Below are 25,925 nucleotides of genomic sequence, written 5' to 3'. Positions count from 1 at the left end.
ATCGGAAATTTTTATATATGGTAGACAGAGAGAAATCACATTTAGTAAAATAGATAAGTTTCAGTAGAATAGATAAATGCTCCTTTTAAAATTCTGTTTAGAGTTCACTTTAGAACTGCAAATGGACACTCGATCCATTCTCTAAAACACTCGAGCTTGCACTTGTGCTGATAACTTGAAAGGTAGGGCGAATGTAAAGCATCGTCAAAGAGGATCCGCATTTCCATTATCACCTCGTTATGCACTTCGATCGACAAGGAAATTTTGTATCACAGGTCGTCATCGTTAAGATATTACATTCATCGAAAGAACGAGTCTGAACTGAAACAGTTGGTACGTTCGTTAAGTCGGATTTATGTAAATACTTCCGGCACGAAAGCCGCTTTCCTGCCGACGCATTCCAGTCTATTCTTCTGCGAATTCTTACATCCGAGTCGTACTAGCGAATCGAGCTTGTGTTCGTCGTGGGAAACCGCCAGGCAAAGCCCAGTGAGATTTTATATAAATAAAAAAGAGACAGAAACTCTTGCAGAAATATTGCAGTCTAAAAAGTCGAGAAACTCGGCAATTCGATCGTTATTTTTTAATTGAAACATTAAATAAAATTGTTGAATTTCTAAAGTTACTTACAGCGAAAAATAATTCCTTCATTTTTTCATCATCATATTTTATGTTATATTATGTTAAAATATTGCAAATCTTATAAATTATTTTTACTATTAAACTACAAAAAGAACATTTAAAACGTTATATAATTTTTATAAAAAATTATAGCACAATTTCCTTCTCGTTTACCAAAATAAAATCCAAAAATATGACCGAAAGAATTTTCTATATGAAAAATATAGAAATATGACAAAAGTCCTTTACCTCGTCAGAAAGCTGGACAATCCACGATCGACGTCGGAGGTCGACGGGACACAGTAATACTCTTCAAGACTGGTGGATCTATCGATACCGGGAAGCTCATCGGTAAAAGCTGCATTCAGCCTCGTCCCTTCCGTCCACGATTTACGATGCGGCTCTCGGAAGAAGCGTTTTTTGCTTCCGCGCTCGAACGCGACGTCCTCCTGACCGCGTCTCTTAAGGACGGTTCTCTTGTGTGGCTCCAGATCGACGAAGACGGATCTGTCTTCGACCGCATCGTTCTCGCGACACTTTTTCGAGTCCGGCGAGGACTCGAAGGCCGGATTGTCCAGCTGGACATCGTACTCGTTCGCCATGACGACATCTATCCTCTCCTCCGTGTCACTTCCCCCGGTCGTTTCCTCGCTCGAGGTCCTGGACGATGACTCGAAAGGGTAATTGACCGTGTCCTCCTTCTCGGTCAAGAGACGCATGGAGGATAGCGAGCGATTCACGTTAACGTTCTCGTTCTTCGGGCGGCCCGAGCTTGCTTCCGCTCGGTCCTCATTGTCGTCGTGCTCGGAGAGAAAATCGAAGGCGTTATTTATCTCCTGCGCTTCATATGTCTCGTCTTCATGCTTCGCCGTCGAGCGCTTCGTCTTTTCGTCCAAGGTCGCGTAGTCCACCGTGTCCTGTTGGATCTCCTCGTTGATGCAAGTCCTACGTATCACCGGCTCGAGATTCTTGGTGATGTCGCGAATTCGCTTAATTGTGTCCGATGACACTACATCGATTCTCTTGCGAATCGGTACCACCTGATCGTGACCCAAGGTCACCAGAATATCACCCTTATCGGTGCTATCCAGCACTTGCTCCTGCTGCCTGGTGAGGAAGAGCTTCTGCTCCAGTTTCGGAGGGCACACGTCGAGCAGGTGCTCTTGTTCCTCGGCTGTCGCATCATCCACTGCGACACGTGGAACACACGCGTCGTTTCCGAGGTCGATCAAATCGCCATCCTCGTTAGACGCCATCTTGCGACGATTTACGCCTGCACAACAATAAAAGCGCTTATATTGATTGTAATATTATACGAGTTATAAAAACGAGCGTTCACAAAAAGATAAAAATCTTTCTGACATTTAAAAAAGCTGAATGTAATAGTAGAAACACATAATATAAAATAAAAATAATACGAAACAGTATGAATTTATTGTGACAGTTTTAGATGAAAAAATACTGATTTAAATGTCTCAAATATTATTCTCTCTCACATATTTTATACATAACTATTAAAACTCACATTTTCCTTGTTTTCTCTTCCCCGTATATTTAAGATAAATAAATGAAAATAAATAAATAAATAAATAAAAATATTATCAGATGTATATTATTTCTATATGAAAATATTTGCAATATAAATTTAATACTTGAGAAGAGAATATACACGTGTCGTCATATGATATTTGTTGACCACCGTAGTAATTTAAACCAGTGATTACACTTCGAGAGGTATCTGAAATGATTAGATTAGCCGGGCAAAGTGTGTCGGCAGTTTTTCATTGTAACCTTATGTCCTCGATTCGTCTGACCCGTGCAAGAAATCTCTAATCAGAGAATGGTTCTCACCATCGTGGAAAGGTTTCGCTTGAATCTTAATCACGTGATTCTCCCTTTTTTCCTCCACCCATAACTCACCGTTTCGAATATATCGGAGAAAATCGCGCAAAAACACACTCGCCATGTCGCTGATATGCACGTGTATCGTTTATAAATCCGATCCGTATCGCGACTGAAACGCAATCCGAGAAAGGGGACGACGCAACGCTTCGTCGTCGATGCATTCGTAATTGTCAGGGACAATTAACGACGAAACACTAAGTGAGTGGTTTGCATCGAGGCATTTAGGGCGAATAATTGTGCGATGACGGTGATAAATGTTTATTGTCTATTATACCCTCGCGACCTCTGCCATTCGACCTCTTTTAGGAATCATTTCATGATTTTTTAAACATTGCGGTTGTAGTGTCAAAATTTTGTTCCATAAATTTATGACAAAAATACGCTCCTTCTAGATAAATAATTTCGAGTCAGGTATTCTTCCCTTAATGTGACCCAGCGCGTTTACGTCAATTTCGCTCGACTGTCTCGTGCTAGATCGCTATTCGCGATAACCCACACATTAGCCCCCCCCATAGTAACGTCAAATGAACTTCTGGCAATTTTGGATAAAGTGTTTTTTGATTGTTACCGATACCATTAGTTTGACAAGGAAAACATTTTCTAGATAAAAAATATTGAATGTCCCCTCCCCCTCTAATTACTATCCACGCGCCGTTCATTAGCGATCCCGATAGAGCGAAATTAATTAGCGTAACTAATTGTTCGGCTTGAAAGTGGACAAATGGGAGCGTAAATTCTATAAATAATCCGACACGCCAGAACTCGGAATTCACGGAGCTATGATGAATCCACGGCCGGCTCCATTTAGCTTGGTCGACTCGCTGATTAATTACTGCTGACGCGCAATAATATGCGTACGATATGAAAGTTCGCTTGCGAGCACGAATTTAACGGACGCGTTTAAATGCTCGGTTAGACTCGGTTCTCACGATCCCGCCAGAAAGCAAACAAATGATGTAATTGTATACAATTACTCGGCCGGCGGCATTCCCTCTGTCATTCTGGTCACGTTAAACCAAATTGACAATGTTGCCGCCGCTTGGACGCGTTCTCGACGAGATCCTTCGAAATAACAATATTTTGAATGTCAGGTTGGTATTGATTCTTGAGTGTGTGATGACGAATTCCGAAAAGTCCCGCATCCTCAGTTTTAAATATTTGAAAAGATATATTTTTGTATTCGCTCAATAAACTTGTGAAGAATAAAAATAGATTGAGGAAAGAGTAATTTAATATTTATTAAATTATATTACATTCAATTATTACAATTATAATACAATGTTTTTGTACCGCTTTTCATATTTTGGATGTAGATAAATGAATGCTTCGTTTTGTGTATTTTTTTATAAATTAAAATTTTTTTGACAGGAAGAGAAAAAGAATAATACTATTCAAATTACGCAAGTTATGGACAACAAATAATTTTTCATAAAGCTAAATTTTAAAAAGATGCAAACAAATAATAATATATATTATTCTTCAAGAGAAAGTTTAAATTTAAAGACTTATTTAAATTTCAGACTTATTTCTTCAAAATTAAGAGTATATCATTTTTCGAATTAGAAATCTTTTATATTTATCTACAAATGTACGCGAATAAAAAAGTATTTAATATTTAATCAAAAACGATAGGTATTTTGAATATTTCTGATTCAAGAATGGTTGAGAAAAAATCCATATATATATTTGACACTTTTCACACACGTTATATTATATTTGTTCAACGATAGCAATTATTACAACGACAATCGAATCTTTCCGAATTTTCACCAACTAAGAACGTTCCTTTCCCACCCTGCCTCTCTACGCGACTCCTCTGATTCATCATCGCCTCGGTGATCAATGAAGGGAGACAATCGTACCGCGCTCATCACGCGCTGCACGCGTTCATTGAACTTTTAATCGAGCCACGCGGGAGAGCAAGACAGGTCATACACGCCCGACACGCTCGTTCACAGCAGTTTGTACAGGGTGTGTCGGGGATCACGAGCGCACTTCCTCCCGATTTGAGCGAATATCGTCGGTCATAAGTTCATTGACGAGATAAAACAAAAAAAATTGAAATAAAACACGAAAAAATTTTTACGTACTTTATATTTGTGTGATATACAGGGTGAGTTTTTTATCTTGAGACATCGAAATATCTCGTAAAGTCTCGTAAAGTCCCTAAAAGATACGATAAAATGTTTCAGACAAAAGTTGTATGGTTTCAAGGGGGACATAAGATGGTGCCATTAGTTTGACCTTAAAGAATGTTAATTGTTAATTGCAAATTACTAAATATTTTTTCTTGAAAATAACTATGTGTTTTCTTTACACCAGTTGATTCCTCTCATTATTTTGTACATAAAATATTCAGGTAAGATAATCGAAAAATGAATATTTTACAAGATATTTTACGGTTTATGTAAAATTAAGAAATGATTTCAAGCCTCATAACTCGGAAAGTACTTAATGAAAACTAACTTAATTATAGTGTTTTGGAAAGCTCTTGAGATGAGCTACAAGAATATGCAAAAGCATATAGGGTGTCCCATTTAAAAAGTTGGAGGTGACCTTCACGTGACCTTCAGGTGACTCTTTAAGGTCAAACTAATGGCACCATCTTATGTCCCCCTTGAAACCATACAACTTTTGTCTGAAACATTTTATCGTATCTTTTAGACTTTACGAGATATTTCGATGTCTCAAGATAAAAAACACCCTGTATATTGAGGAAATTTATGTACAACCGACACTTATTCTCAAGTTTCTCAAAGACGTCGACACGATTTTCCTTCTGTGTATTCATTGATCGAGGAATTATTATGGCGTTTCTCGTCGCTTCTAGTACCTACTACGGTTTAGAGAAAGTAGACGCAGTACCGCGGGACCACTCTGTATATCGCTTTATTGCTGCGCGCTGAGAGTCGCTCCCACGTCTCAAGAATGCACTTATGTATGTCGCTTCCTAGTGCGCTCTTTCCGCATTTTTCCGCATTTTCGCACCCGTTGGATCTCTCATTACATACGCGATGCGTTCAATTTTCAAAATATAATTTACGTTGCACAAACACACATGCACCTGATACGCACTTGATGCAACTTGGAAATTGTCAAAGACCGACGATTATTTTGTCGTCCGAAAATTATTCGATATGATCTTGATCGTCGCATTCGACTCTACGTTTTATGATGAACTGAACGTGAAAATATCGTGTCAACAGACTCGTGCAACTCGCGATAACACGAACGGAAAGCAAGAGAGTCCAAAGATAAATACGCGCCATTGGCAATGCCAGCACAAAACCTTAGAGTGTGTCTTTGTTCGAAAACATACATCGATGCGTCCATAATTACACTGTCGTAATTGATTAGCGTGACGAACGACGCGATGAATTGTGGTAATTTTTAATTGACTGCGACGACAATGACTGTTCAAGAGTTAAATAGTGCGCTATATATTGGCTATTTTCAGATAGTCTTTTTCTATCTCTTCTATTGAGAAACGTGTCACAATGAACTTACGTAGACCCTCTTGACGCAAAAATATGGAAACTATAGAAGCAATGCGATGCAAATTGTAAAAACGCAACGTGCGATGCATCTTTCCATAGCTAAAATGTATAAAGTATACTGTAATGTTTTATCCCACTTCTAGTAAAAATTCTCACGATAAACTTCTTTATTAAAAAGTTAAATTGCTACCCTTTTTTTATAGTATTGAATTAAGGAGAGAGAGAGAGAGAGAAAGAAAACTCCCTGAAATTCAATGAATATTTTTATTTTCATTCTTTCTCGCTTATCTTTGTCTTCTTCATACAATCTCATTATTGATTAACTGATTAATTTCATTTTTAATAATTTAATAATTTTTTAATGAGAAATTTAATTACATAATAATTTAATAATTTATTTAAATAATTTAATAATTTTTTAATAAAAAATTTAATTACATAATAATTTAATAATTTATTTGAATAATTTAATAATTTATTTGAATAATTTAATAATTTTTTAATAAGAAATTTAATTACATCCCGAGTTTATAATCAATTTTTGGACCCAATTATTATGACATATACGTGAAAAATATCCGGAATATAGTGCATTCGCAATAATATATCCGCTTTAAAATGTCGAATGATCGTCAAGGTATTTACGTTTGTGTTCCATCGCTCGATTCTCGATGGATCCCATCGCGATGAGTCCCGACGAAAACGTGTAAAAAGAGGCGTGGCCGCTTTCAAACGAAACCACGAAACACGAAAGAGCAGTTCCAGTAATGACTGCGGAACCTTTTGTCTACTGCAACCTCCGTTCGCGGAGCAAATATTTTGTCTCGGTACATTGAGCAAATAGTTCACACGCAGCTGGATCATGGTCGTAAACGCGAAACATGTGCAGCAGTTAATAAGTAATAAACAAAGTGTACATATCACCTGCTAAACTCCTAACTTCATTTACATTATTTACATTACATTTACATTATTTTTTTCGCGAATAATTATAATAAATAATTATAATAAATAATTATAATAAATAATTTGTTGCTGTAAGAGAAATGCGTAATTAGAAGCAGCATAAAAATACACGAAGTAAAATCTGCAAAGTAATATGATTCAAGAAAAAAATATTAATCAATTTTCTATTTATTTTTTCTCCAAAGATCTAATCTACTTGAATATAATCTAAGAAATAATAAATAGATCAGTGTATTTTTTACTCGATAAATGGAATTAAATTGATTAAAAAGATAATTAATAAGAGTAAATTTATAATTTTTATATAATAAATAATCAGCTTAATATTTGGCAAGGAAAATTATTTTTCTTTAAGAAGTAAAATAAGAATAAAACATTTAATTATATAACATATTGTATTTAAATAAAATATTGCTGCTATAGAATTCATTTAGGAGTGTACGTAATTAATATTTAAGAGAATTAATATTTAAGAGAAAAAATATATAGTTATCTAGATAAAGGTAAATAAAATATAAAGGTAATCTATCTAGATAAAGGTAAATAAAATATAAAGATAATCTATCTAGATAAAGGTAAATAAAATATCGGCACGATCGACTAAAGAACCTTAAAGATGTCGTTTGGTGTTCGATTGTCGGAGCTCGGAGATCGATTCAGGCTCGAAGGTCAACCACTTCACGTCTTTGCTGGCGCAACTAGTTGTTAAAATTGCAGTCAAACGCGAAGTCTATAAAAGGAAATTTAGTCCCTTCTTCGCGCGCGTAAATAATTTACTATTTCTCTTCCCTTTTTCCCTCCAAAAAAGCGTGCGTCCAAAGAATCAACAGCTTTTATGACTCATAAAAGTCGCTTAATGTGATATTTCTACTGCAAACAATTGCATAAGGACTCTCTCTATGTTATTTTAAAATTAAAAGGAATCTCGATTCGTCGATTGAATTTAATCGAGCATTTATACGCAAGAGAAAATAAGCGAAAATGTCTAAAGAATAAAAAAGTTCTTTCAATCATTATTATTAATAATTTTTAAACGATTTTACGCTGGCGATAAACGAAATATTTGTAATTTTCAATCATTTTATATATTGCTTGATTTAATATTAATTGCACCTTAAGTTCCATTTAAACTTATTTTTAATCATTCAACTTTCCAGACATTACAATACAGAACATTGCAGCAATATTGTTATGTTGCTGCAATTTACAACAATATTAATAATATTGCTCCAATATTCTGTGCTGTATGAATTCATCTCACAATAAACAGCACGGATGAAATACTCCGGATATTTTCAGCTCCGACATAATTTTTCAGAAAGAAAGGAATTTTGTCATCTCTCTTTCCCTCGCTCGTCATCTTCTGCAATTTATTTCCACGGTGACCGTGATCCGATTGCAACTGCAAGTTAGCCTCCATCCGTTCTCTCACATACATTATATATACTACTTATTTACATTTTACGTATACAGGGTGTTAGGGCAATCTCTTCCCCAAAATAGCTTTTGTAGCTTACCTCGAAAGCTTTTCAAAACACTATAATAAAGTATTTTTTCATCGAGTACTTTTCGAGTTATGAGGCTTGAAATAATTTCTTAATTTTTACATAAACCATAAAATATATCTAGTAAAATATTCATTTTTCGATTATCTTATCTTAATACTTTTATGTACAAAATAATGAGAGGAATCAATTGGTGTAAAGAAAACACATAATTGTTTCGAAAAAAAAATATGTAATTATTAATTGCAAATTACATATGTTTTTCGAAACAATTATGTGTACAATTATGTAAACAATTATGTAATTGATTCCTCTCATTTTGTACACAAAAGTATTAAGGTAGGATAATCGAAAAACGAATATTTTACTAAATTCATTTCATTTTATGGTTTATGTAAAATTAAGAAATTATTTCAAGCCTCATAACTCGAAAAGTACTCGATGAAAAAAAATACTTTATTATAGTGTTTTGAAAAGCTCTCGAGGTAAGCTACAAGAGCTTTTTTTGGGAATAGATTGCCTTGACACCCTGTATATATATGTATACGTACCTTCTTCACTTCGAAGCGGAGCCAGAGGAGCGATTCAGACTTGGAGAGAAGAAATTCTCGTGGCAACGAGTCGTGCCGAAGGAAGCGGACCAGGAACGGGAGGAGGGTGGAGGGGGGCGGCGGTAGCAGCCGCGTGTATCCGTGCACGTATATCGGTGAGGAGGAGCGACAATGTCATCGTCCGTCTCCCTCGTCGAAGCGGGCACGCGCCCGCGCGCGCGCGCACAATAATTCGTTCAAATCACGGTCATTCCACTCGCGCACGACCTTGTTCGAGCGTTGCGTGTAAAAAAAACGCAGCAGCGGCGCAACGCGTGTGCGATTCCCGCCTCCAGCATCCATATCACTTTACGCCTCTCTGTCTCTCTCCACCACTTTGTTCCTCGATTTCAAACCTAGGGCGACGTCTTCTCCCCCTCAAGATCTCGTTCTCGAGATCCGTTGACGGGTGCCTCGAGATTATTCTTCGCGTTCTTCTCCTTTCTCCGAGAAATCCTGAAGATGAGGACGTCGATACAGAAGCTTCTCTTCGCGTCACATCGCGCCAAATTTTTGTGAAAGCGACAACTTCAGGCCCCGGACAGTTGTCGAGTTACCGGGTGCGACGTTTTCGCAGCCAACTTCGCGTCATCAACTGTCAGCGCCGATATCAACTTGTTACGGGATCAACGATCTCGCTTCTGTCAATACTGTTAATTGTCAATTGCACTTTTTTTTTCTTCGATCGCCTTGATCACAGAACTAGGTCGAATAAACGTGACTCACCACTAACTCTCGACGATGCTGTCGATGATTTCTAGACGGATTTCTCGCCATCCAAGATCCTGAGATGCATCCGAAGATCCCGAGATGTGAATCGATGATGGAGGGCCACTGTCCTGGATCCACGATGACGTTTGAATTTTGGAAGGTACCGAGAGAGAGAGAGAGAGAGAAATATCCCTTCCCTAATTTTTTCCGCTCTCTCTTTTATCGATGATCTATCGGTAAACGAGAGGCAAGACTACGAAGACGACGCGCTCGCGAGAGATACTCGCCCCCTTCGCTCGACGGTTCGCTCTGGCGCCCCCTTTCTCCCTCCCTCTTCGTCCTCTTTTCCTCTCTCTCTCTTGTATGCTTCTTCTTTCTATCCTGCGCTTCTTTCTGGCTCCCTCTCTCCTTGTCCGCCGAGTTTTCTTCGCTCCTTGTCACGTCCTCCCCCGCGTCTCGCACACTCCTGGCTTTTCCTTCTTTTCTACGGATGCTTTTTTCTCCTCTCTTCCCGTCCTTCCGCGAAAAGCGCGCGTGCCACGTAACCGCCGCACGAGTACGAGACGAGTACTTCACGGTGTCCGCGTAAGGCACGCACTGAGGAAGAACGAGCCGTCGACGAACGGTTGCGAGTCTGTACATTCACCCATTCACGCACCCACACGCACGCACGCGCGGAGAGGGAGAGGGAGAGGGTGGAAGGAACGGGTCCGGTCTATTGCAGAGAAAGGGGGATCGTCAAGGGCGAGAGAGGGACGCGGCGAACGAGAGGAGGGACAGAGAAGAAGAAACGAAGGAAATGAGGTATATAAGACGCGCGAGAGAGAAAGGAAGAGAAAGAGAGAAAGAATCGAAAGATTAATCAAAATTATGTATAATCCCTCGCAACCGCGATTGTTTATGATACAATGGAAATCGCATAATAATTAGATTAAAGCATACATCTATCGCTCCATTTTCTGACCTCCTTATTGCAGGAGAAAGAAAAAAGAGGAGTAACAGAAGATGTGGCGGAACGAACGCAAAAATGAATATGGAAGGATTAAGATTGGTCGAACTGATAACTGACTTACTTTGTGGATCGTTTCAAATGTTTCTGAATAGGACAAAATCTCACATTTTTTTGGTTAAAACCCATCAGTGGTAAAAACCGGTACATCCGGGAAAAATTGACCAAGACTGATTTGTTTTTTCCATTAAAAATATTAAAATAAATAGAAAATATTTTCATTGATATTTGTCACTTGAGAAAATATTTCTAATCTAAACTCCATCCAAGATAAAATCTTCAATAGATTAAGAAACGTAGAAAATAATCTTTTGTTGCAAGATATTAAATGATTTATGTTGATGAGATGTTTGATTCTATATTTTTCTCCTCTTCTATTAAAAATTAATATAAAATTTAGTAACATTTATATTTCTAGTTTTTGCTTTGAAAATGTGTTTCACATATTAATTTAAATTAAAAAAGATTTTATTATTACACTGATTTCTTTTTTTAAAATTATAAATTAATATGATTTATTAATTAAAGCAAAAATATCTTTTTATAAAAATTTTGTATAAATTCATATATATTTTAATATTATATATACATAAGTCACTTTTATAGTTTTTGGCAGTTTATTCCATTGGATAAAATCCAAATCAAATATTTTTATTGGATAAAGACCGGAATTTATTACTGATTTTTTCTACTGGACTTTTCCGATCAATCTTATTTCTGGGTCTTAGATGCAACTGTTTATAGATGATCAATTTTTTAAACTTAGAATTTTAAATTTATGAGCTAAAATGTTGATTGAAAAATAAATTTGTAAGTAATTATACTTAGAAATACGATACTTATAAAAAAATTAATAAAGTCAATAATGATCCGAGAAATTTAGCCTTTTATACTAACGTGTTTATGTATTTTTCCTTAATGTTAATTCATCGAGTCTCCTTGTTAACAAATCAGCATCTAATCGATGCTTGCAGAGGTATTGACCTTCTAAGAAGAGAACTGGTATATCATACTTATACAATTCAAAATATCGCTCGTTATTTTTCGCAGTGATGTCGACTTCTTCTAATTGATAACGACCGGCGAAACGCAAACGCAGCTCGTTCTTTATTATGTCGCAAAGTGGACACGGATTTTTCGTATATAATGTTAATTTTGGCGGGGAAGATACCGGATGACACCTAAAAATCATACATGCTCCTTTTTTTCTTTGAGAAATATTTTTAATATATATGACGCTTAATTTAAATTTCAATAAAATCTATATCATATTGCTAATATATAAAAAAATTTATTTCTATATAAAATATATAACAAAGAGATAAGCAGCAATATAAAAAAGATTTACCGAGTAAGAAAATATATTTTTTATGTTTTCATAAATTGCTTCTTTTTGTTTAAAAGTTATATATTTTACATACTTACAGATATACATATATTTCAGTAGAAAAATCGTAAACTGCTATTTTATCACATTTATATAAACATAAAAAGTTATGAAAAAACGCTTTTCATCATTGTTTTAACAATTACCACAATATAGTTTTAACACTATACGTTTTGTAGTATAAAAATAATATTTTTTTATATACAATTTAACTTATATTTTTGAGATAACAGATAGATTACATAGCATCTCATAGTTCATATAAATTGAAGCAATTGCAATTGCAATTTGCAAACTTACAATTTCTCAATCAAAATCGATGATGCACCACCACCTCCATTGCAAATTGACGCAACACCTTTTTCTCCGGCTTTAAGAGTGTGCACCAAGTGAACTACGATACGTGCTCCTGACATACTAGAAGATTCATCATCAATTTATTATCAATAACTAATATATTAATTTTATAATACACAATGTGACGTTCTGAATGAAATAATCCTAAAAACTATTTAGATAACTCACCCTATGGGATGTCCAAGCGAAACAGCACCGCCGTGAACGTTTATCTTAGAAGGATCAATGTCAAGTAATTTTTGATTTGCTACAGCCACTACACTGAATGCTTCATTAATTTCCCAAAGAGCTATGTCGTTTTTATTAACTCCAGCATTTTGAAGCAGCTAAAATATTATGTAAAAATTTAATATTATTGCAATTTCAAAAATAAATAAATCTTTTACTGGTAGACGACTTACCGATGGCACAGCAAGTGCTGGGGCGATTGGAAAGTCTATAGGATCTGTTGCTGCATCTTGAAAAGCAACAACTTTAGCCAAAGGCTTAAGACTCAGTCTTTCAGCAACCTCGCTGGTTGTTAAAATTAAAGCAGCAGCACCATCATTTAAAGTAGATGCATTTCCAGCTGTCACTGTACCATTTTCTTTCTGTATATAAGCATAAAGAAAATGAGACAATAGAAAAAGCAAGATTTTCATATTTATGAATATGAATATCTATTTATGCTTTGCTAATCTAAATGTTACCTGGAAAACTGTGCTCAAATTGCCAAACTTCTCAAAGTTGACTTTTTTATACTCCTCATCCTCGGTGAAAACTATATCTGGCTTGCCCTTCTTTTGTGGCACACTGACAGGTACAAGTTCATCTTTAAATACATTATTTTTGTAAGCTGCGGCACTACGTTTGTAACTGCTGATAGCATATTCGTCTTGTTGTTGGCGAGTGATGTTCAATTTCTTAGCCGTATTTTCAGCACAGTTACCCATATGACACTTATTATATACATCAGTCAATCCATCAAATACAATACCATCCTATTAAAAAAATTGTGCGATATTAATTATTTACTAATGTAAATGTACAGACATTTTTCCATATATTATATAACATGGACAACAAGAATGAAGTAATAAGAAATAAACAAAAAAAAATATAATTCAACCTGGAGTTTTACTCCGCCATATGGCGTTTCACCACGCGCCAAGTAATATGGTACATTAGACATTGATTCCATACCACCAGCCAGAATAATCTCTTGATGACCACACTGCAGAGATTGAGAAGCCAGCATGATACTTTTCATACCACTTGCGCAGACTTTGTTCACTGTAGTACATATCGTTGACTTTGGAAGACCTAATAACAGATATATTATAATCTCATTATACACACTATATGCTAAATTAAATTATACATTTTTGTGTCAATATAGGGATTTATTCTACTAAAGAGGTATCTCCTTATAATTGTAAAAATTTGTTAAATGCAAAACATTAATTGTAAAAGAAAAAGAAATATATTTTCAAGACCTGCAAATAATGCAGCTTGTCTCGCTGGTGCTTGACCCAAGAAACCTTGGCAGACATTGCCCATATATATTTCTTTGACTTGTTCCTTAGCAATACCAGCTCTTTCAACAGCTGCCTAAAACAATAAAAGATATATATATTGATCATAATTTATAATATTTGTAACTAATATAATTTCCAAATTTTTTTAAAATATGTAATATCAAAATCCTTACTTGTACAGCTACTGCACCAAGTTTAGTGGCCGACACACTTGATAAGGATCCAAGAAATGAACCCATTGGAGTACGCACAGCACTGATTATTACAACATCATTTAAGTTGACTTTGGAACTGTACAAACGCCTACTCATAAAATTTACCTGAAAAAACTATTCTTAAGGTACGTCTCTTTTGGTCTTATAATATAAAAATTAAACTTAATAATAAATGTACAGCAAATGAAATAAGCATATATTTTTAAAATATAATAAATATAATAAATCTTATTGTTATAAAACACATAAGGAGGTTATATGTATATAAACACGACATAATCATATGTTTTAGAAAGATTAAACGTATATCAAATATAAGATTGTGACATTTAATTAATTAAAAATAACTTACTACTACTTTAGCCAATCTCGTTATTATCGCCATTTTAAAAAATATTTTACAGAAAAAGAAAAATAATGCACTGTGCGAGTCACTGTGTACAAATCAACCGGCAGCAAGATGGTGTGTTCGACGTCAATGACGTATCTTATCTTTATTCCATGCAAATGTAAACATCATATTTTGAGTTTCTTATATTTTCTTTCTATATATTTTTCATAAAAAGTTCCAACATTTCATTTTGCGTTTCTTAAAGACAATCATCACACTTATTTATTTTTATGCTATGAAAACATTATATACATCTACAGTATTAATTATAAAAAAAGATTGCAATATTTTTTCGGAATTATTTTTCACACTTATTTTATAATTATTACTTAATTATTATTTTTATTATTAATTATTATTTTATAATAAAATAATTAAGTGATAATTAATTAAATAACAATGTATATATAGAAATAAAATACATATTTATAGAAATATGTATATAGAAATAAAATAAATATTTATATACATATATATATATATATGTGTGTGTGGAAAAGTGATAATCACGCGGTCACGCGGTGTCAAAATGACAGTAGCGCATGCGCAAAAGTTTTATGATGATATACATACATACATCTACACTGACAATCGGTAATCAGTCGTGTAGGGTGTAAAGGAGACGATCCAACGATCCAAGTAAGCTGAAGATAATCGGGAGACCCCCGGACAGAAGACAGATCCGGGTCCGGGTTCGATCTGACTCATGTCATCTGTCATCTCGCTTAGATTGAGGTTAATTCGCGAAAATATCTATATAATATTCTAGTGTAATAAGAACGCAAAATCCCGCGAGAGTGAAGAATAATATCTGTAAATAGGAAAATGTAATGCTGCATCCGTAGAAGTTAAGAAAGAAATCCAATCAAAAGCGAGCTGCATCTAATCAACCATCATTAACCGAGAAGATGATCTTCGCTTCCTCGCTTAATCAACGACAATCTACCGAGGGAATCGACAATTGAATTCCAGATCGAAAAAGAAGGATAATAAATAGGAAAAATTTCCTCCACGTCTGCGTTGAAGATGAACGTCGAGGAGAAGAGACTCGCGACGTTTCGCGAATGGCCATCGAACGCCGCGATCGGCACGTCCTGTCTCGCGAAGGCGGGATTTTATTACACCGGAAACTACCTAGAGGTACAGTGTTTCTTGTGCGGCACGATGATATCGGACTGGAACTACGGTGATCAAGCGATGGCTCGTCATCGGCGAAAAGCGCCCAATTGTCCCTTCGTCGTCAATCCAGCCGGGACTTGCAACGTCCCGATGATCCCGACAACAGCTGGCATTGCTTCGGAATCGACGACGTCATCGTCGAGCACGCAACGATCCGAGGACAGCATCGAGGACCCGGAACAGCTGCAGCAGAGGTCGTCCAATTTTGTAGGAAAATACGAAACTGTTTCGCAGAGGCTGCAGACATTTGACAATTGGCCGTTAACTTCTATCGTCCGTCCGGAACAGCTGGCTTTTGCGGGATTTTACTATCTTCAGTATAAAGATTTGGTAAAGGATCTTTGACATGCGTTATTCTAATATATAATAGTGTTATAATAATATTGCGCGAAGTTGAGTTATCCTAAAGTAGTAATAAAGTAGTAATAAAAGAATAGGATTCTACATGTCATCTAGTAGTATATATATCTCTATTTTCGCTTAACATTTTGTACAATAACAGGTGGAATGCGCATTTTGCAAAGGTATTCTAATGAATTGGAAAGCTGGTGACGATCCAGAGCATGCCCATAAATTAAATTTTCCAAATTGTGATTTCTATATGAGAGAAACGAAAGATGGTACATTACTATTTCATAATAACACTTATAAGAATTATAAATATTCAGTTTTACTTTGTAAATTAAATGTGTAATATTATACTTGTACATCTTTGTAATTATTGATTGAATGATTTTATCTTAATAGATACATTTGGATTGGTCAGAGTCTTATCTGGTACTAGCGCAGATTTAACAGAATTAGGAATACAAATGCACACAGTATCTAAATCACTATATACAACATATGAAAAAAGACTGCAAACTTTTCATAATTGGCCAAAAGATCTTAAGCAAACTCCGGAGATGTTAGCTACTGCTGGATTCTATTATCAAGGTCAGAGAGAAGATTATTTGTTTTTTTTTACATACATATCACAACATGATAAAATATTTGCTAATCTTATGATGCATTTAATATATAGGATATGATGACCAAGTCAGATGCTTCCATTGTGATGGAGGATTACATGGTTGGCAACCAATGGATGATGTATGGATTGAGCATGCATACTGGTTTCCAAAATGTGGCTTTGTACTTCTTATGCGTGGTCATAAATTTATCAAACATAGCATAGATATAAGAGGATCCTTAAATCTTTCGGTAATCATCATATTACTTTTACCTTCTCCTACAATTTTATCAATTAATTTTTTGATAGTGTAATATATATATTTTTAATTTTGTTTATATAGATTTTTGCTGATGTACCAGGAGAAAACAGTAATACCATAGAAACTTCTGTTGCATCTCCTTCCATGATACAACTTAGCGAAGCAATAACAGATACAGCAATATCTGTAGCAGATATCACTGAAGAAACTTCAGTTATTTCCAGCCCCTCCATTTTACAACTTAACGAACCTTACGAACCTATAACAGATACCGTGGCATCAGGCGTCATAGATACTACAGTTATTTCCAGTCCCTCGGTTTTACAATCTAGCGAGTTAATAACAGATGTAGTAATACCTATGGCAGGTGTTACAGATACTACAGTTACTTCCGTTCCCACAATTTTACAATCTAATAAGTCAATAACAGATGTAACAGTCAAGAGGCTATTAGATACTGCTCCTGCTAAGGTACATAGAATGATCTAATTAGTATTAAATGATTTAAAATTAAACATTTGCTATTATATCAACTTGTGATGTATAAATGTAATTAATGTACAACTTTATGTATAGGCTGCTCTTGAAATGGGATTACATGTGGATAGAGTAACAAAAGCTCTGAAGAGAAGAATGGAAGAAGTTGGCAAACCTTATGTAAATGTTACACAGCTCGTAGAAACTGTTTTACACGATCAACTTCTGGAAGATCATACTAGGTATATGAAACATACATAACATAGCATATGTATGTTACACGTGATTAAAAATACTCGTGTCATTGAATCATCATTGAGAATCATCATTGTATCTCCCTTTTCAGATTTGATAATAGCACTTCTACCTTGTCACCTTTGGAATTGAAAACTTTATTTAATCAAGTTATGCAATCAGCTAACAATTCTACAAGCAAAAAAACTATGCAAGAATCTGATACAGTTGAAAACAAACATAATAAAAAGGAAACTGATAATGAATCAGATGATATTAGTAAGTAATATATATAAATAATAACTAATATATATATTTCATTATTTAATATTATGAAATTAAAGTTTGTCGATTTTTGTCTCTACTGACACAATGTTACATCTTCTATATGTTTTTATTCAGCATTTTTATTATTCTATAACAATGGAATAAAAGTGGGCTTTTAGTTTAAATAAATCTCAACTTTACTCTGCAGTAAAGCTATGAAACGAATTGTCAAGTAATTGCTTTAACACTGAACAAGTTTTTTAAAATCGAGATTATATGTCATTTTTCTTTGAATTATTTTTATCCTTATCATATATTGTATATTGCAACTTAAACTGTACCTCACAATTTTATCAATGCAAACTCACTGATGATAGCTTCTTATCGCAACTTCCTTTTGTTTAAGAGATATAGCTCTTAAATATTATTCTATACATATATCATATCTATAATCTATAATCTAATTTCCCAGAAGAAATATAGAGACACACATATCTCACATTAAATAATTCATATCATTTTCTTTCAGTGTCTTTGCGGGAGGAGAATAGAAAATTGAAAGAGGCTCGTCTATGCAAGATTTGTATGGATAACGAACTAGCTATAGTATTTTTACCCTGTGGCCATTTAGCGACATGCGATAACTGTATACCGACTCTAACAACTTGTCCATTGTGCAGATTAAAAATTCGCGCTTATGTTCGTATCTTCTTATCTTAATATGAAATGTAAAATTTGAAAAATTTTTTTAAATGACAAATGTTGAATGAGAGCATCAACTAGAAAATTGATGTTCCTATTTATTCGAATATTTGACGCTATATTTTACATAAAATATATATTATTATGTATATATTTTGCAAATATCTCTATATCAATTTTATTTTTTGAAAATATGTACAAAAGAAGATAAAGAAATGTACATATATTTATTTACGCATATTTAATTATAGCAGCGAATGTATGTGAAAAAAAGTAATATTGAAGGAAAGTTTTATTAGATTATAATACTTTTGTGATGAATTTGAATGATTTAAAATGAGATTGAATTATTTTTTTGTTTTTCAATTATATTTTATATCTGGATTTCTTATCTGACTTATGAATATTAATTCATAATATATGTGTTTTGAATTCTATGTATATATAAAATGATTAATATGATGATCTCTCTTCTCTAATAATATTAAAAAAAAAAATGAATAGATTTCCTTCAAAAAATTTGAAATCTTTATAAAGACTCTGACGTTATAAATTGCAGCTGACTACATTAATTTCATTTATAGCTTGTAATCAATATTTATTTTCATTGGACTATAACTTCAGTAGATAAATGCTTATTGTTGTATTATTGCATTGTTTATTAGCTTAGAATTATACTTGCACATTAATATCTACAATAATATATAAATCAAGTGTATGATTTGAAAAAATGTGAAAAAATGTAAGTAGAACAATAAAAATCAGTCGACATAGTAATTTTTAGTAATCAGCAATAAGACAAATTACAAAATTATGTAAAATCTTTTATTGTGCCTTATGTTCAACTTTAAATAATATTACCTGAAATAAGTTATCAAAACATGTACAAAAGAGGCACAATCTATTTAATACTGATATGTCCATATACATGTGATAAAAAAATATGTAAAGTTAATGTATTGTAATTTATATACAGATACTAACAATATAGAATATCTTTAAAATTAAGAAGTCAATGTTGTGTCTGAGTACAAAAATCATGAAATTATTATTATATATGTAAGAACAAGAAGAAAAGAATATATATTGATGTACATCAAAATTAAATTTTTTTAGTAATTTTAAAAAGACAAATTATTCCATCACTTACAACAAAGAGAAAAACACTCAATTTTCTCTCAATATTTCTCTCATATGCAATTTTTACAACCATAATACGAAAAAAAATTTCTTTCTAATTTATTAATTCAAAATTATATGGCTATGGAAACATATAGCTTTACATTATTCTCTCCTAAAATTTGTGTTTGCTGCATAAAATTTTTTTATAGCATTAAATAATTTTCATATTAACTTTATGTGCCGTGTACAGTATATCCCAAATTTCTTAGTAAAACAACCATTTTATTGAATCAAAGCTACATATCTGCATCTGTCTTGGTATCATTCCTCTTTTTCAATCTATTACTACCTATGAGATATACGGATAAGGAGCTGAAGAATAAGCTTTTTCAAGTTGTTTTCGGTCTAAAATCATTAATTTGCATTTTTTTTCTTCGTATAAAACGAAACACGTTGAGCTCTTTTCGTATTTTTCCAAGCAGCTAGAATCCGATAGAATTAGGGCTTTTTAGTGTCCTTCCACAGGTCATCGAACCTTTGGCCCTTGTTTGTAGAGAATGCAGAGAATGCTCCAGTCGCATACCTGAAGTGCGATAGTAAAGAAATGTGAAGAACGCTATATTCTATGTGTATTCTTTTTGAAATTTATACTTGCGCATGGATTAACAGGCAAAATAAATGTACAGGTAACAACATAGAAAAACAAGAATATTTTATAAGCATGCCTTTATATTCGTTGAGGTTGGTTTCAATGGGGAAAAATGCAGGAATAGGCATAAATATGATTTCCGTCTTTTCTCTCTTTTTCTCTTCTGTCATAATTTTATTAACATTGTTGACAATTCTATGGTAAATTCTCGGGCTAGTATACAGTCTCGATCTGCATTACTCTGTCTCTCTGAGCAATTGTGATTTTTTTTTACTTCCGCTCGTATAGAGAGATAAATGAAGATAAATGATTGTGAAAAGAATGCGTAAAATTAACTCATAAAATGCGTACGCATGACATCACCAGTTCTCTTTCGTACAAGGAAAATTTGGAATGTTGGGAGAACATTTAGCTTATCTTTTGCTATCTTTTAAATCTCTCTCTTTCATTTTGTTCTTCTTTTGTTTGCTTCTTTCTTTGCTTTTTTTCTTTTACTGCTTGCATTCCTCACTTTTGTTCTAACAATGAGATCATGCCAACTCATGACTATTAGTATTTAGCAATTCTACGAAAGCAAGTTGATGTAAGAATTTATTATTCTCCGCCTAATTCCCTGCACAGCTGATTTCTACTGTCGAGCGAAAATAAATATAAAAATATAAAAAAAATCATTATCCTCGAGCAATATAAGAGATACATTCGTCGATATTTAAAATAATTTTCCAAACAACATGAAATAATAATAATATTAATCTATGTGATATGCCATCTTATTTTAAATTACTCATATATATCACTTATATATCATACATTACTTTTATACATATAACTTAAATCAAATTTTACCTCGATATTCAGAGAGTCTTAATATAAAATACAATTACTCGCGTAGAGATTTTAATATAAATTAAAGAATATATTATATATATTTTTTTCATTATTCCATTAAGTATATTTTATTTTTATCCCGCATTTTGCAAATAGAATGCAATGATAATAATTCATATATCAACTTTATGCTAATTTTCTGAAATAGATAAGTGCGCGTTTAAAACGGAGAATGATAAGCATAAAATAAAAAAAAATTACAAAATTTTCCTAAATAGAATTTTTTTGTTTCTTTATGAATTGCTTTAACGTCAAATGTATGGAATCTAATATGTGGATTTTAAATATATACATATGTGTGTGTGTGTGTGTAATATATGTATAAATAAAATTCTACTTTTTCTTGTAGAAACATATAAAATTATATATTATATTATAAGAGTTGTATAAGAACGGTTATATATAAGTATAATATTACTTGCTTTTACAATATAAACCCACTGCGTTTCGCTGTATGAGGTCGGCGTCAAAAAGGTACCGGAATTTTTTCTGTCTTTTTCTTTTAAGGGAAACTCGCTTTGACTAAAACTTTTAAGTGCATTCCTGTCGCATGATTGAATAAATCTTCTGCATGTAAAAAATTTTATTCACGATTAGAAATGTATCTCTTACAAATATAATAATATATAATACATGATTGTCTAACAACGATTGAAAATCTTTAATCATTAGACAATAATCTTCAGTTGTTCTGCAATTTTTATTTATATTCATTTATGTGTAATAATATCAATGACAATAATCTAATTTTATCTATATATATACGTATATATATGCAGTCCTACAGAAAAGTTGCAATTAATATGATTAAAATCAACTATTGATTTTTTCCAAAAGTGAGACAATAGATAAAATGAGATGGAACGATTTTCGCTTTAACAATTCTTTCTAAAAACACTTTGAAATGCCAGGTAGCAGGTAGCAGGAATGGAACATTTTTGGCGCGAAAAGATATACGAATCATATACAAACAACCGCAAAGGATAGCCACGTGTATTTTGGCCGCATACAATATATTAAAAAAATAGCTAGATAAATCATAAGGCTTACCAATCTCTGTCATTTATCTTCAAGTCTGTCAATGAACCCACTCATCATATTCCAATCGAAAAAAATAAATAGCATCAATTAATTCGATTATGAATCTGCCCCCCTTTAAAAACCTTCAAAAACTGGCTGTGTGCATGGATAAATCTTGCATCGCATAAATTTTATTTGAAATTATTTATCGTTTATACTCCTCAATTTTTTAAGTTCTTCTCAACAACCCTTATGACCAGTTCAATAGATATGTCGTTATGTCTACCTTAGTATCATTCTCTTTTTCCTACTATTATTTAATATTTAATATATTATTAATTGTTATTAATATAATTATTTAATGTATTATTATTAATATAATTATTTAATATATTAATCTTCTCTTTTTACTATTTATTATCTATTGCCTAACATTAACGGAACTGTATGCGTAGATGTTTTATATTAATTTTATACCTAAAATACTGATTCACGGATAAGGACAGCTCCTGCCGATTGTTTTCATTTTTGCACATACCGCTGACCTTTCTCTATATCTTGTCTGTGCGAAACAGCACATGTTGATCCTTTTTTTTATTTTTCCAAGCGGCCGTTATTTCGTTAGAATTAGGGATTAGTATCCTCGACAGTTCATTTGAACCATCAGCTCTCAAATAGAGATTGCGAACAAGATCACATTGACATACTTGACGTGCTGGAGATAGTACAACACGAACATTGAAGAACGAATTTTTAAATTATTTTCGGTGAGATTTATATTATATATTACTATCGAGAGTGCGAGATTTCCTGCGAGCGATTTTCGTTCCATTCGTCAGCAATCATCATCGTAGAGTCAAATATATATCTTCAAGGACACATACGTAGATGAAATAGACGGAATACACGCATAGATATAATAACGCGAAAAAACAAGGATATGCATTATTAGCAACATTGGAGTCAATTGAATTTCAATGGGCTAACTGTGCCAAAAAGTGGGAATAGATAGCCATCATCTTTTTCTCTCTCTGTCTTATTTTTTTGTTAACATCTCTTTGTTAACAAACCTGCCATAAATTCTCGCGATAGTATTCAATCTCGATCTCTATTATCTCTGTTTTTCTAAACGACGCCATTTTTGTCTTTTTTAAATTTCCGTTCACATAAAAATAAAGAGATAAATGATTATAAAAAGGATGTATTGCTATTTATTTTTCGTACAAAGGCATTTAGTACATAAAATAGCATTTGCTTTGTTTTCCACTTTTTTCCAAATCTCTCCCTTTCTCCCTTTCTCTCTTTTTTCTTTGTTCCTGTTTTCTTTTTGCTGTCCCTTGTTTGATTCTTGACTGACATATTTCTGTTGTATATTCAGAGATCATTCGAATTCGTGATTGTTAGTGCCTAGTAATTCTAGAAGAGCAAACAAATGCGAGACTTAATTAGGTATCCGTCACTAATGTCATTATTTCCAAAATCAAGCGGAAAAAATCGTTGTTATCCCCAAGGACATTAAATCAAAAGTGCAGATTATTTTATAGATATTCATCAATATCTAAAATAAAATCTAACTTTCTAAAAAAAAACAATAACAATAATAACGGTTTATATAATATCTTATCTCAGAGTACTTCCATATCACTATACATAAATATATATGTATATATCTTTTTATTTTAACAAGGGCATTACCGTTACAAAATAAATACAATAGTCCAACTAGATTTCTCATATTTCGATATGCGATAATAATAATAATAATAATATTCTATCAGTAATAAACAATGACTTTTATTAACGATAATAACCTTTGTCGATAATAATATCTAACAGAATAAATAGATAAAAGGAAATTAATCTCCTGTATTTCTCATATTTTTCAATGCGATTCAAATAGAAGCCTCTCACGAGTAATCTTTAAGTTACATTCATTTTTTCTTTTTACAGATTTTTGCAAAAGGACATTCTCTCCTAGAAATTCTAAAGTGATCGATATCGCACAAGAGCATTTTGGAAGAAAGCCACTTTGGAACTGATAGACGCGAAAAATGGCTGAAATGTCATCTGAATTGATCGATGATTCCGATCGAATAGACTATCGATTCGAAATCGTGAGATTGCATAGCTTCATGAAATCTGTCCTAACAGCCAAATGCGCTCAGAAATACGCAAAAAACGGTTTTTACTATACCGACAAGGATGATAAAGTGAAGTGCTTCGAATGCGGCATCATTATATCCGGGGTGGAAAATAAAGATCCACGGGAAGAGCACGAGCGAAATTACAAATGTAGATTCATCCGCGAAATACCTTTTTGCGGAAATGTACCGATCGGCGTCGATCCTACCACGATTCCACGACGCGTGCCGAAAATGGAGGAAATATGCAAATTAAACGAGTCCTATCTAAATCTTGACTGTGAGATCGACGTCTACTTCGAGGACGTAGATGTCCAGAAACGAATTAAGATTGGCGACGTGATAGGCGCGACATATCCCGATTTTGCCTATTACGAGAGTAGATTAAACAGTTATTTATCGTGGCCGGTAAACGGTCATCCGAAAAAAGAAGATATGGCAGCCGCCGGCTTCGTATGTACAAACTACGAAGACAAAGTCTACTGCTTCCATTGTGGTATAGAAATGAAGGATTGGAAGCCGCATGACGATCCTATACAAAAACACAACAGACGTTTTCCCGATTGCAAGTTTATCAAGAGATTACTAGCGGAAAGGCGATCATAGAAGAGTTTCAACGTATCATTCATGGTAGAATACCAGAAATTTGCACATGATACTAAATTTTGTAATTATTTAGATTTTTGACCAAGTTAGACACTTTTATCTAGCACGTTATCACGATTATACGATCATTAATTCATTTAAAATATGCACGTAAATTATATTAAAATGTCTAAGAAAAAATTTCTAAAAAGAAAGTGACTTGAAAAGCATGCATGTAATAATTTTTTGTTAGATGGATATAAAAACGATACGCGTTATATACATAATCGCGTTAAAAATAGGACTCTATTACCGCAATAGTATATGTTTGAATAATTTTAGTATGAATAGTTACGGTATTATTAATAATTTTAGTATGAATAGTTACGGATTAATTTCACGATACTGATTCCACGAAAAAGACTGATTATTTTATACTGATTGTTGAATATTAATACATGTGCGTAATTTAATGAATAAAATAAAAATAAAACAAAAATATATTGATATACATACATTTCGAAACATTCTCTCTCTTATATTTAATGTACCTTATTACTTCTCTCATTAAGGAATTAACAATATCAATATTTTTCTCCTTAGGAAATTAGTGAAAAATTAATAGAATATGAACCGCAAAATCAAATGTTTAGTCTTAACGCTATGTCTTATGTTAACGCAATGTGTGACTCTAAATAGAATAATTTATTTGCAATATGATGTCATCATAAATGATGTCGCTTTACTTATTCCTACTTAACAGGATGACATCATTA

General features: G+C 33.2%; 4 protein-coding genes across 9 annotated transcripts in view; 2 read left to right on the top strand and 2 right to left on the bottom strand.

Moving 5' to 3' along the window:
• The window catches only part of LOC145962137 (uncharacterized), a 53,659-nt gene extending 43,255 nt beyond the window's left edge, over window positions 1-10,404 (bottom strand). For both annotated transcript variants that reach the window (XM_083083029.1, XM_083083030.1), the window contains exons 1-2: window positions 9,046-10,404; window positions 871-1,894 (exon numbers count right to left, since the gene is read on the bottom strand). In XM_083083029.1, coding sequence (XP_082939155.1) covers window positions 871-1,877 — 1,007 coding nt within the window. In that variant the 5' untranslated portion in view covers window positions 1,878-1,894; window positions 9,046-10,404. The remainder of the gene's footprint in view (window positions 1-870; window positions 1,895-9,045) is intronic.
• Window positions 10,405-11,390: 986 nt separating this feature from the next.
• Acat1 (Acetyl-CoA acetyltransferase 1) lies at window positions 11,391-14,774 on the bottom strand. 3 transcript variants are annotated; one of them, XM_083083034.1, is made up of 10 exons: window positions 14,633-14,774; window positions 14,239-14,385; window positions 14,024-14,138; window positions 13,657-13,850; window positions 13,238-13,528; window positions 12,950-13,138; window positions 12,717-12,874; window positions 12,492-12,608; window positions 11,702-11,985; window positions 11,391-11,587 (listed from the first exon to the last, which is right to left on the bottom strand). In XM_083083034.1, the coding sequence occupies exons 1-9, from the start codon at window positions 14,663-14,665 to the stop codon at window positions 11,706-11,708; spliced, it is 1,524 nt and encodes a 507-aa protein (XP_082939160.1). In that variant the 5' UTR covers window positions 14,666-14,774; the 3' UTR covers window positions 11,391-11,587; window positions 11,702-11,705. The 3 variants fall into 3 exon arrangements, with proteins under 3 accessions (XP_082939160.1, XP_082939159.1, XP_082939161.1); XM_083083033.1 differs by lacking the exon at window positions 11,391-11,587 and having other exon boundaries at window positions 11,674-11,985; XM_083083035.1 differs by lacking the exons at window positions 11,391-11,587; window positions 11,702-11,985 and having other exon boundaries at window positions 12,076-12,608; window positions 14,633-14,773.
• A 423-nt stretch (window positions 14,775-15,197) lies between these two features.
• Window positions 15,198-19,824, top strand: Diap2 (Death-associated inhibitor of apoptosis 2). 2 transcript variants are annotated; one of them, XM_083083032.1, is made up of 9 exons: window positions 15,198-15,406; window positions 15,493-16,180; window positions 16,353-16,470; window positions 16,598-16,786; window positions 16,875-17,053; window positions 17,146-17,535; window positions 17,641-17,783; window positions 17,888-18,054; window positions 18,572-19,824. In XM_083083032.1, the coding sequence occupies exons 2-9, from the start codon at window positions 15,698-15,700 to the stop codon at window positions 18,760-18,762; spliced, it is 1,860 nt and encodes a 619-aa protein (XP_082939158.1). In that variant the 5' UTR covers window positions 15,198-15,406; window positions 15,493-15,697; the 3' UTR covers window positions 18,763-19,824. The 2 variants fall into 2 exon arrangements, with proteins under 2 accessions (XP_082939158.1, XP_082939157.1); XM_083083031.1 differs by having other exon boundaries at window positions 15,198-16,180.
• Window positions 19,825-20,360: 536 nt separating this feature from the next.
• On the top strand, window positions 20,361-25,618 carry LOC145961440 (baculoviral IAP repeat-containing protein 7-A-like). Of its 2 annotated transcripts, none has more exons than XM_083081605.1 (2): window positions 20,361-20,552; window positions 24,374-25,618. In XM_083081605.1, the coding sequence occupies exon 2, from the start codon at window positions 24,475-24,477 to the stop codon at window positions 25,168-25,170; it is 696 nt and encodes a 231-aa protein (XP_082937731.1). In that variant the 5' UTR covers window positions 20,361-20,552; window positions 24,374-24,474; the 3' UTR covers window positions 25,171-25,618. The 2 variants fall into 2 exon arrangements, with proteins under 2 accessions (XP_082937731.1, XP_082937730.1); XM_083081604.1 differs by lacking the exon at window positions 20,361-20,552 and adding an exon at window positions 23,022-23,190.
• Window positions 25,619-25,925: the final 307 nt, after the last annotated feature.

Source organism: Camponotus vicinus, unplaced genomic scaffold (genome assembly GCF_025532165.1).
Source record: "Camponotus vicinus isolate PSW18456_S1 unplaced genomic scaffold, iyCamVici1.0 SCAF_11, whole genome shotgun sequence".
Lineage (NCBI taxonomy): Eukaryota > Metazoa > Arthropoda > Insecta > Hymenoptera > Formicidae > Camponotus > Camponotus vicinus.
The sequence above is the reverse complement of the archived record's forward strand: the minus strand, read 5'-3'. Positions and strand labels throughout refer to the sequence as shown.